This window comes from Dromaius novaehollandiae, chromosome 4, assembly GCF_036370855.1.
Source record: "Dromaius novaehollandiae isolate bDroNov1 chromosome 4, bDroNov1.hap1, whole genome shotgun sequence".
Taxonomy (NCBI): Eukaryota; Metazoa; Chordata; class Aves; order Casuariiformes; family Dromaiidae; genus Dromaius; species Dromaius novaehollandiae.
In genome coordinates, this window is record NC_088101.1 from 58,243,263 (window position 1) to 58,255,548 (window position 12,286).

General features: G+C 42.3%; 1 protein-coding gene across 2 annotated transcripts in view; it reads right to left on the reverse strand.

Moving 5' to 3' along the window:
• Positions 1-2,851: 2,851 nt before the first annotated feature.
• PDGFRA (platelet derived growth factor receptor alpha) overlaps positions 2,852-12,286 on the reverse strand; it is a 36,602-nt gene continuing 27,167 nt past the window's right edge. For both annotated transcript variants that reach the window (XM_026093746.2, XM_064511148.1), the window contains exons 17-23: positions 12,027-12,142; positions 11,338-11,460; positions 10,611-10,722; positions 8,329-8,428; positions 8,102-8,207; positions 7,087-7,322; positions 2,852-6,256 (exon numbers count right to left, since the gene is read on the reverse strand). In XM_026093746.2, coding sequence (XP_025949531.1) covers positions 6,109-6,256; positions 7,087-7,322; positions 8,102-8,207; positions 8,329-8,428; positions 10,611-10,722; positions 11,338-11,460; positions 12,027-12,142 — 941 coding nt within the window. In that variant the 3' untranslated portion in view covers positions 2,852-6,108. The remainder of the gene's footprint in view (positions 6,257-7,086; positions 7,323-8,101; positions 8,208-8,328; positions 8,429-10,610; positions 10,723-11,337; positions 11,461-12,026; positions 12,143-12,286) is intronic.

Here is a 12,286-nt window from a genome sequence, read left to right on the forward strand (position 1 = left end):
TAACTTTGGCCCAGGTAAATCCCAAGCAACTTCACTGAGTTTCTTGACTCTGTTTCAGTTTTGTGCTTGGTAAGAGCAGAACTGAGTGTGTTTTTTATTCTTATGTAGGAGTGTCTACTCCAGGTCTTATCCAATGGAAAATTATGGTTATCATACCCAGATTCAAAGCACTTCCAAACAAAACATTTGGATATGATGGAAAATATATGTATTTCTTTACCTCCTATTTCTGTAAAGGCTCCCAGCTGCTTTGCCTCTGCAGTGGCAGCACATCTGTGCTGCTGAGGAAACAAAAACAGAAAAAAGGATGAGGAAATGAAGAGTAATGGATTTTTGTCTGATGCTTCCATCTTGTGGCCAACTCAGAAAAGAAAAGCTTTGCTCCTTGTGACATGCATTCAGCAATTTTTAGAAGATGTTTAAAAGCTTTTTTTGTTATAGTAGAAATAATGCTACACATTAAGAAGTAAATGCCTGCCTATAATTTATCTACTCAGTTCAGTAAAGGTATTGACAAGTGTAAGAAAACCTTAGAACTTTTAGAGATCATAAATCTGGTGTCTCAGAACATTTTCTCCCATTATTGGTATGGGGACAATTGGGGGCTGGAACTTAAAAGAATTTTTCCATTTGAAATACATTGGAAAAAAAGGGGGAAAGGAATTAAGATTCAGGAAAAAAATGTTAAAGTTTTGTTTGTTTTGTTTTTTCTGATTTCCAAGTTTGGGTTTTTTTTAGCAGAAAGTCAACTATTTTATCAGAAAAGAAATCCATTTTCCAGTTTCACAGCTGGGTGAAAGCTTTCTGATGTGGAGGATTTCTGCAGTCCTTTCCAGAGGGGCTCTCCCTTTCTCTCTTCTTAGCAACCCAAGATCCACCAAGGAAGATACAAGCTAGATTTTAGGAAAAGCTTTATCAGCAGGTGTAGTCCCAGATTGGGGTAAATGTCTTGAGGAGCCCCTGGAGTCTCCATCATGCTGACAGGCTAAGGAAGCCCTGGTCACAGCAAAACTGCCAGAAGAGGAAAGGGCTAGATGGCTCCTCGGCTGCCCAACAGCCTTGCTGTGTTGTGGCCCCACAACAGCCAGCTGTACCCCTGAAAGGGGTAAGGGCAGAGAGGTGGCAAGGCTGTCAGACCCATGGGCATTGAGTCCAACACTCTCCCACGGAGGCTGCGGGCACTGGCAGTGGACTTCCACGGCCTATGGACTCTCCCTCCAGCTGCCAGTTCGGTGAGGCAGCCCAGGTCCCACAAGGTGCCTTTGTCTCTTCTTCATTTTTGAGAGCATGAAGGGCTTAGCTTTGTTTTTTTCTGATTTTTCTATGTGAACTAATGTTTCTTCTAGCTGGGTTATCCCAGCACACAACTCCCACAGCCATAAACCTTCTAACCTTTTGCAAGACATAACAACCCCAAAGCCCAGCTGCAGATCTATTTACCCACATAAGCTGAAGTCTCCTGCCAAGGGCCCACGTAAAAAGCTGTTCCCTACCTTGCCCTGTCATATGCTCGCTATTTATTGGTCCACTGGCAGCTCTTGCTGTCTCTTTCATGCTTCCCTCACAGCTTCTTTGCAACCCCACTACATTCTTGTGCTTAGGTCACAGGGTCGTTTTTGGCAAATGGCTCCCTTTACTGGCTCCCAGTTGGTTCTCCGGCGCGCCACCCTGCATACCCTGGCTCACACCTTGTGGCAAACTGCCCTTTCCCCACACGGACAGGTCCCTAGGTCTGTTTATGCAGCAACCTTGAGACACGGAGCAAGAACAGGGGAACGATTCCTGCAGGACACCTGGGCTGTGTTTTGTAGTGCAGTGAGGGCTCAGGTTCTTTGCACAAAACGCGTCCCTTCAGCAAGAGGGTGTGACGCTTCCCATACAAGTTCCCCTACACATACGTGGACGCATGGGTGTCTTACACACCGGTGATCACACTCCTGTTCTGCAAAGGGAAAGGAGTGGGTCAGAGAACCAAATCTGAGCTCTGTACCCAAGGTGATGGCCCTCGTGCAGGGAGGGATTTTGGTGCTGCCGTCATTTATCATGCACAGCAGCAGTAACGATTCTGTCGGTTCTCGTGTCTCACACAACTGCTGATCTTCCAGAGGAGCGGCCACAGGGCTGAGGAGGACAGAAATAAGGACACAAGCACTGCCGTGACCCTTTCCTGAAACCCTGGGGCGATAGGAAGTGTTACATGTCCATGCAACATTATAGGATAAATAGTCCTCTTTGTGAAGGAGCGGAAACCTGTTTTAACTCATATTTAAGGTATGGGCTGAGGCTGTTCCACCCTATTCAAAGTGACGAGGGGCTTTGCTTTGTGAGGAGCTGGTGAAGGAGAGGGAGATGCTAGACAGAGAGTTCATCTCAGAGATGGTTTTATCAGATATGACCACTCCAAGGACAGGAGATTGCTAAGCTGCTTTTTCACAGTCTTTTTCCACAGTCAGCCTCACCTAGCTCCCACTGGCAAAAAGGGACAGACTTTAATGTAGGAAGTGCATCTGGCAAGTTTAATTCTATTTTCATGCTGGTATGTTGCAGTTCTTCTCAAACTTGTATGCAGTCATATCCATTATGTTAGATTAATTACTGTGGGAGCATAGAATCATGAGAGAAAATCCAGTTTGATTCATAAAGAAGGTGAGCTCAGTCCAGGCTGAAAAAAATAGGCACTTCCTCATCACATCCCCCTGAAGGGCTCAGAGCCCTGCTTGCCCTTTCTGCCTAGTGGCTTTGCAGAACACTCCATTAACCAAAACATCTGGGGGGAAAAAAAAAAAAAAAAAGCCAAGCAAGACTGATTCTTTATAACCATCTTTCAGTAAGTGAGTATAGACCCCTCACATATCCTTAAATTATATATCATTTATTGAAATATAGAGATCTTAATTTACAAGATTTTTTTAAAGACAAAATATCGACAGGGGCATTTTGTAATACATTTTGTGCCTACCATCACTCAGGCCAGTTTGCCCTTCTTCAAACATTTCACAACAGCCACCATTTTGGAAACACTTCCTTCTTTATTATTCTAAAATATAACTTTTGGACATTCAAAGTGCAACAGTTAACGTGCCTGTGGAATATATCACAGTAAAAAAAATATAAACAAAAGGCAGTGATATAGCTGTCATAAATGTTTGGCAGTATTCTAGAAGTCTATATAAAAATACTTATATACATATTGATGTATAACATCACCATATCTTACGTCCTTCATCATGTAATAGGACCATTTTTTACAAGTTGCAGACCACACTGTAAGGAATTGGTTGGCCATTCCAAATCACAAGCTGTGTTTCATAGGCTAATGCTGATTGTCATTATACAATTACTCTAGAGAAAGAATTGGGAATATCTCTTCCAGTGGCTTCTCAAAAATAAAGCCATAAAAGAAAAAGTCTGTAATACTGAAAATATTGTAAAACTAAATGAATCATCCTCTCCCACTCCAGTAAATCCCCTCTCTTCCTCTGCCTCTCATTCCCAATTCCTAGGCTAGTTTATGATTCCAAGCCTGAAATGAGCTGGGTTTGGCTAGACCCCTGGCATGGATGCAGTTCATTACACGGTACTCATTACAGGATGGAAAATTAACATTACCAGGGATCAGAAAGCAAGCCAGTTCTGGTTCATATCTCCAGTTTGGGTCTAGAGCCAAGACGCGTTGTGAGATACAGGATGAAACCAGTGAGAGGAAGGGAAGGTCACATGAAAATATCTTATATACCAGTACCTGATACAATTAAACATGCTGGGCCTGATTTTCAAACCATGAAGAACACGAGGCCATGTGCAAAAATGCAGGTGAATCCGCTTGCCTAATGTGTAGCTGTACTGACTGCATGCAAATTAAGGCATGTGTGGTCTCAAGCGGCCATTCAGATATCTGGGATATCTAGTAGATCATTTGTGTTTCCCCAATTTATACTTCATAGTCAGAGGGAGGCATTATCTTATCTGTCCTGGCTACATCAAGAGCCTTTAAATTTCACAGTTATCCCTGTACAGAGCTCAGTGACGTGTTTCGCTAAAGCACTGCTTCCAAAAAGACACTCGATCTGTTGACTGCAAGGAGTGGAGGATGTGCTCATGTGCTGATGGCTCATTCGGACCGTTAGCCATCCTCAGGGCTGAAAATCTCTGTGCCTCACTTCAAGTCATATTTTCACATTTGCAGTACATTTGCATGTGGCCTTAGTCAGAAGACATTTTTAAATCCAGATCCAGAATTATTTGCCTGTAACACTGACAATATTACATTTGTTTTCATCTGATTCACAACTCTCCAGAACAAGTGAAGTCAAGGGGAGTTGTGTAGCTTTTCCTAGGGCCATTTAAATTTGAATTTTAGATTTGTTATTCAGAATCCAGGCAGCATGTTCTGTCCGTCACTGCTGGTCTGTCCTTCACACTTCCCAGGAAAAGGCTGCAACACAGGAGTGAGTTTGCATCGCATTTGCATTGACTGTGTCATGCCAGATGCCAAGCACTTCGTGTGAGGCGCTCATTGCACTGAATTAGTGCCGAGTCTGAAAGCTGAGCACCAGAAAGGATGGGGTCCACTGTGGTAATGTACCTCTTTCACATGTAAGTCTTCCAAAGCATCATATGTTGATAATACATTTTACAGTGATAGCAGTAATCATAATACTTTGTTCGTGTAAGTGGCATCAATAAACAACTATTGCAAACTGAAAATGGATTCATTTTCATACGCCTTCCTCCAAAAAACACATTTGGAAGCAATTACTGTTTGTAGTTTCAGTCTGCAAAGATAATAGACTCAGAGTTTTCTGATGCTATTTAAACCTGACAGCTAAGACAAGTATATTTGTTGTGGAGTTACTTCTTCTTATTTAATCTGGAGTTCCAGGCTAGGGGAGATGTCTTTGTTCCTTGACCAGTTCAAATATCAACTCAATTATTCACAGCTCACCCCAGGACAAGATTTCTTTTGAGTTCCCATGAAACACTAATAATGGGATGTTGCTGGTGGTTTATCAAATACTTCCATTCTGCAGCATCTTGGAAATGTGGCATAAATTTTCATTTTAAAAAATTTAAAAATGTTTAGAACCTCTCTAAATCAGAAGACAGTAATTGCTTTTAGTACATCTGATTAGAAAAGCTACTCAGCTGATGATAGAAAACTAAATCTTAGCACATTAGAAGATACAAATGTTTCTCCATGTTAAAGTAGTTTTAGCTAACCAGAGCACTTACCATACTGTGTGCAGCCAGATAAAACGATTGTTTCATAAAAATTTTCAGGTCATAAATCTTTTTCTCCTACTTAGTAAAGTTTCTTGAAACTGTGCTTTACTGAAGGACAATGAATTATAAAATATATACTTAGTGTTACTGAAAATGGTAGTAGTATTATTATGAAAACAGCTATCTTCTACAGTTAATAAAGACTTTCTAGGTTTCTAACACCTATTATAGACTTTTTTTTTAATTATTATTATTATTATTCCCCTTTACTTGCATTAATGGTAAAAAGTAACATGTTTTGTAGTACCAGTTAGTCCCTTGTGGTTTTAGACCTTTTTGGTCCAAAAGTGGTTTTTGCATGTTCTTCAATTCACATGATAGTTCAACAGCAGCTGACACTGAGATTGAGGGAGGAAGTACACAAAATTCATGAGTGATCTCTTCTAACATCCAGAGAATATGTTCGATGTGCACCTCAAAAGATCCTTGAGTGGACAGTTATTTACATAATTACAAGGGTGAAGTATTGCTGCAGTGGAAATTCCATCCATCCAAGTCATATGAATGCCCTTGAAACACACAACTGGTCTGTTTGTGGCCTTTTCCTTCGTCCTTCTACCAGTTCAAATGGCAAACAACACTGAGATGCTACTGAAGTACTGCAAGAAGCAACACTAAAAAAAATCCATCTTCAACATGTCTCTCTCATTCGTAGTCAGGCTGATTCCCGTGCCCAACGCTGGGAGTTTCTCTGTACAAGTCCATCTTCTCTTCACATCATTTACATCGCAATAAAGTGGTTTTCTCTGTGGAGCAGAAGTCTGTAGACTGTATGGCAAGCTTCTCCTTGTGCAGAGCTGGCAGGTGTTCGTGGCTTCTGGGGGGTTACAGGAAGCTGTCCTCTACCAGGTCTGAGGAGTCAATCCCGATGTCGTCCATCATGTCAATGTCCTCAATGGTCTCATCCTCTCTCTTGATAAAAGTAGAGCTACTGGAACCAGTTTCAATGGCACTTTCTTCAGATGTCTGGGAACTGGAAGAGACAAACCTCTCAAAATACACGACAAATGCAGCTAAGGAAGCATAAAACTCTAATTTCTAGCACTGAACACCATCTCCCCACACACTTTCTGACACACAGAGCACTCTTAGGTAACTCTGACTGCCCATTTATCAGGATAGAGCACATCCTGCGTCTCAGGGGTAATGAACCACCAGGAGCAGGTTGTTTGTATGTCCCTCAATACACTTTCTGCCAGAGACTCATTAGAGAAATATCAGACTAACTGGATATTACTCTATGACACTACTGTGATAGTAGGTCAGTCAGGCAAATCCAGGGAAGTCAGGTGACAATAAGATGATGTAACAGATAGAGGCCATAAATCTTAATCCAGAAGCAGTAAAAGGTTCTGGATACCCTGCCATCAATGAAAAAATGCCAGTGAAGTTATTAAAAAACAAGTTATCCTGAATTTTGGAGCTGGTCTCACACAGAACAAATCCAGCCCTTCAGACCTCACACCTAGCTCCAAGCCATTCAGCTGTAGGGGGAAAAAGTCTTGTAAAATGTGCCCAAAGAGCCATCAGCAGTGGCTGTGAGTGGGCCAAGCTAGCAAGAGAACCTCAGGGGCACACAAGGAGCACCCTACCAGCAATCCCCGTCCCATGCAGTACACAAAAGAGGTCCACGTAAGGCATTTCCCATTGAACACACCATGGCCATGTTTACATGGGATCTTCCTTACGATTAGTTCCAGCAGAGCCAAGGAAACTATTTGTGTGGTAAGGTACTAAAAAGTGTGAATGCATATAGTCTAATATGACACAGAATGAAGACTATGGGCTATAGCCCCCACTTACCTGTGCCTGTTCCTTTTGCCAAGCTCGTCTTCAGAAACAGGGTCAATGTCAGGCAGGGGGATGATGTATCCGCTGTCAGCACTCAGTCTCTGCTCATCGAATCCACTCTCCCTGTCCTTTAACTTGTCTTCGTTCTTGTAGGTGACACCAATGTAAGCATTGTCACAGTCCCCTCTCATGCGCGTGACAGCTGGGTGATCACTTTTCAGGAAGTCCAGATGAATCTTCTCATAGCTCTGAAAATAATCATTTCAAACCCCTCATTAGATGCTGTTCATTAAGGCCTACTTTCTTCAGCCAGATAGCTGTGATTCACTAACCCAGCAAATATTCTGCCCTTTGACCAAAAGTACCACACTATTGCCCCAGGGAGCATGAGCACAGAGTACATAATTTAGGGCCAGCAGCACTGGACAGAGGAGCCCAAATCTTCAAGTGCCTGGGAATTTGAAGGGAGAAGTGACAAGCAGGTTTTGGGAGATGCAGAGGTGAGTGTGGCAGCACAGAGCAGCCAGGTAGATGTGAAAGAGGGGTAGAGAGAGAGGGAAAGGTGAAGGCAGTTGGGGAAATGAAACACTAAGTGATGGGGCAGGCAGAGCTTATCCAGAGGTGAGTATTAGAAGTATGAGAGGAAAACTTTCTAATAAATGATGTCAAGGTCCAAAGGGAGATAGGGAGATTAGACACTTTGCCCAAGAATTCCTTCTAGAATTCTTTCACTACCTGGAAAATCCCTTTAAAATATACAAAACCCATTCTCCAGCAGAAACATTAACTCAATTGAGTTTCATTAGAAATCGAGAGTTCTGCTTCCCAGCTAATACTGCAAAATTGTTTTTCTCAATAACCTTAGCTTCACATCCCCCAAACATGTAATGTCCCTGTCTGAATCATTTAATTTACATAGCTTAGGATGTGTCAGTTCAGTGCTCATGGCTCTGATGGTCAGAACAACAGTTACAATCCCCTCTGAAAATGTATGCAGAAAATACAGAGGAAACTCCAAAGAGCAAACCTTTTTATACTCCCCAGGCAACAAGCTCTCCACAATTTCACTCAAATGGTAAAAAGAAGGTCTTTTCTCCGGTTCACTGTTCCAGCACTTCACCATGATCTCATACCTACAGATACGATGGAAACCAATTTAACTGCTTGGGAGAGGAAAACAGGTAACCAAACAGAAATTAAAGCTGAAATTGTCTGGAGGCAGACCAGGCACTGGAAAACCAAATGCACACTTACACTTCATTGGTAGCATGATCTGGTTTTGCCATTCGGTAGCCACTCTTTATCTTATTGTAGAAAGTAGAATCAACCATCATGCCAGGATATGGTGTGCCACCTGCAGACAAAAAATAAGAAAAAGACTGTTATATATTGTATGCAACCTTGTAATAAACTACAGCTTATGATATTAAAAATAAAGGTTCACAAATCCACTAATACCTACTAATGGGTGTTTGCTGAACTATATAAGGAAGTTGAACGATGGAAAACTGCTCAATTCAGTTTTCTGCTTAATACTCTACTTGGGTAAATTTTAAGTCTTGGAGAGTGCTGAGAATGCATGCGGGTGTAGAAAGGTGAGAGACAGCTTTGTAAAGCTGTTTTAAGAAAAGTTCAAAGGCCAGAATACCTCTTCTGGGTAGTGATCATTTTATGTTTTGTGATGTATCAAGAGCTAGGAACTGATGGTAAAAATGATAGTTAACAAGCATTGAAGCTGTGTTTTGCATAGAACCGAAGTTTAATTCCTGCCATTATAATTCATTACTTGTAATGTCAAGTGGCCCTAAATTGGAACTTGCTTATAAAACCGAAACATCGCCCTTCTGCTGGGAAAGCAGAAATCCACGAAGACTGTGCCAAATACTGTCTTGCTGCTCATGTCAAAAAATATTAACATTATAGTTTAACATGCCATCAAAATTAATAAAACTGAGCTAAAGCTGGCAAAAATGAATACATGAACTATACTGTGTTATGTATCAGCTCCAATTCATTTGTTCTGATTGCGATCAGTCAAGGCCACAGCCCGCTCCTCCCCTGACTCCTCTACAGCAGGGCTGGTTGGGGAAAGGCTACTCAGCCCTTGATAGCCTAGTAGCATCCAGGCTGTCACCAAAGCGCAGCGGCTCTCTCAGCTTTCATGTGGCCTATTGATGGGCTCCCGAGTGCCTTGGGGAACTGTTGTCTCACAGCATAACATGCACACCGCAGGGCTTACATGAAGTTTCCCTGCCTGGACAACTAGCTTTAGACCACAGCTGGTGCGTAAGGTGCATGGGTAAGCTCGAAGTTTGGACTCAGCTCCTGAGCTAACATCATTAAGTGATCGTTTGGGGCATGCAGATATCAGAGCACTCGGGCTCAGTTGTAACTGATGTGTAAAAGGATTGATAAAACAGAAGTCAATGTCACAGCAAGACATCAAAGCTGACATTCTGAACAAACTGAGCTGAGGATATGTTTTTTTCCCAAGAAAGAGCAGTTTTCTCAGGAGCAGGCATGCTATAATCTTTACCCCAGAGATGTCAATCCTTTCAAAAGCAAGGTTTTCACCTAAAATAGCTTCAGACCCTTCCTTACAAACAGGACAGCCAAGCACAGACTTAGCTGTGCCTGAGTTCCCCATCTATACAATGGCACCACCGTGCTTCTCAGAGATGCTGAGGAAAGGATGTTTACAGGCTCCTGTGGTGCTCAGGGATTACAGTAATCAACACTGTAAATAATGATGCAAACACTGTTTTCGGAGAAGCAGTTATATGACAGCCTATTCTAGAAAATACCATTAGGCTTGGGGTTGCCATGGGCCAGTCACAGATACCATCCAGGCGTGATGAATTCTGCTCAGAGTAAATCTAGGCACTGCACACGCACTGAATCAGACCAGCCGCCTGCCCGGGAGGCAAATTAATCAGGCTGATCCCAAATGGGAACCATACATCATCTGTAACTGCTACGCGCTGTCGTAGCCACTATATGGTGCCATAAACCAATTGTGTGAACAGCCCTGCCCTGGAAATGAGAAATCAGCGTCCCAGAAGAATGACATTTGTTTTCGTTTGGTAATGGGACTAAAATGGTATCTTTTGAAACGTATGTGGAGAGACCATTTCAGAACAGCCACTAGGCTCAGATGCGGCCCAAGGCTCCCTGTTACAAGGAAGACCCTGACCATCAAACTGTAGGTTAATTGAGGAAATATCTTCCTTCTCATTTTGCCAGAAATTCCTTCCTGACCTGGAGAGACCAATACTTTTCCACATAAACTCTTCACTCAGTGCTTTTGGTTTTCTAACAAAAAAGTATCTTGCAAAAAAATTCAAACAAAAATTTTGGGAGAGTATGGACTTATTATTTCATACCTAGCACTGGGATCTGGAATGCCATACAGAAGAAAAACTAATAATTAATTCCATGTATATATTTTCACTGTAGAATTTGAAATACTTTATGCAGGACAGCTTGAACTGAAAAAGTTTAATTATTGCATGTAAGAAAGTGTTCACAGTACATACCAAGAGAAAATATTTCCCACAGCAGAATTCCGTAAGACCAGACATCACTTAATGTTGTGTACAGATTGTCAAAAATGCTTTCAGGTGCCATCCATTTTACTGGAAGGAAAGTCTGCGGCAAAGAGAAATAAACCCAAAACCCCACAAATTAATCATTAGAGAAATGTTTCCCATTACAGTGGTTGATTGACAACAAGAATTAACATCTCCCTAATAAGAAAATGTGTGTTACCCTTGCCAGTATTTATTTTTAATGCCATATAACACACTGAGGTGCCGGGATTATAAGCAATGTTACGATACGCTCCCCAGAAAAACTAATTAAGACATAATCGTATTCATTTTACTACTAGCAAATGACCAGGATGGCTGAGGACATGATACAAAAGGTGGCACTGATGATCTAGATCTGATGTGTCACTGATTGATGTGTTATTACTCTATATATCACAGTGACAGTTCCTTAATAATTTATCCAGTCACATAACTTGCCAGTTAAAATGTAAGTCCGTAAAGTACTAAGTGTGGCCAAGCGCTTTTCATCATTCAAGCAGGCGTAGGAAAGTTACGTGAATTAATGAAGTGGAGAAAAATTGTTCTCAAGAGTTTTCATCCCAACTGTCAATTACTGTAACCAATACCAAATGGCAAGAGCATTAAACAGCATTTAAAACTGACACTTCTCATTTCAATTAAAACCGAGCTTGGGAGATGAAGAAGTACATACACTGCCCTTGGAGACATAGTTGGAGTCATGCATGATGTCTCTAGCCAGGCCAAAGTCACAGATCTTCACAATTTTTCCTTGAGCCAGAAGGACATTACGAGCTGCCAAGTCACGGTGTACACACTGCATGGAGAGAAATTAAGTCATTCAAGGACATGCTAATTCCATGAGGGCCATTTCCCTCGCAGAGTTCTCTGAAAAAGTCCAGGTTTGTTGACTTTCTGGGCACAGCCTTAACAGGCACCTGCAGCGCACCGCTGGCAGGGGTAGGGAGGGAGGCACGAGGCCTCAGGAACAGAGGGGGCTCATGCGGATTTACTGCAGTGGGGAGCAAGCAGAAGTGATGCCATCCTTTCCCCGCTACCCATCATGTGCTAATGACACAGCTCTGTTTCGGAGCAGGCCGGCCCTGTGGTTGCACAGACCCTCCACTCAGACCTGCCGAGAGCCGCCGTCTCCGGCACCCTGCCTCGATCAGTGTGGTGGGCTGCAATGGGAGAAGAGGACCGCTGCTTTGATTTTTTTCTAACCATGGTGATCTTTGTTTCTGGGGAAGCGAGAAAGTCGCCTAGGACCCTGAAAGGCTGTTATTTTGTGTTGTGTTTTCAAAATCTAAATTGAAACACATCATTGGAGGTGAAGCCATTTTGGCACTTTCTTACATTTTTGCTTACTTTTTATTTACTTACGTTTTTAGAGGCCAAGAATTCCATTCCCCGTGCAACCTGATAGGTGAAGCTCAGCAAATCCAATAGGCTGAGGCCTTCTGAACTGTCATCTGAAAGAAGGTTTTTGACTTCTGAGTCTGTTGAAAAAGAGAGAAAAATGCTTGTGCTACAAAAGTAGGGAGTGTGAAAGTAGCACCCAGTTCCCTCTACCTATCATGATTCTGAACTGATGACTTTAACAGATCACCATGACCAAAACAGGCTTTTCATAGCAGCTAACC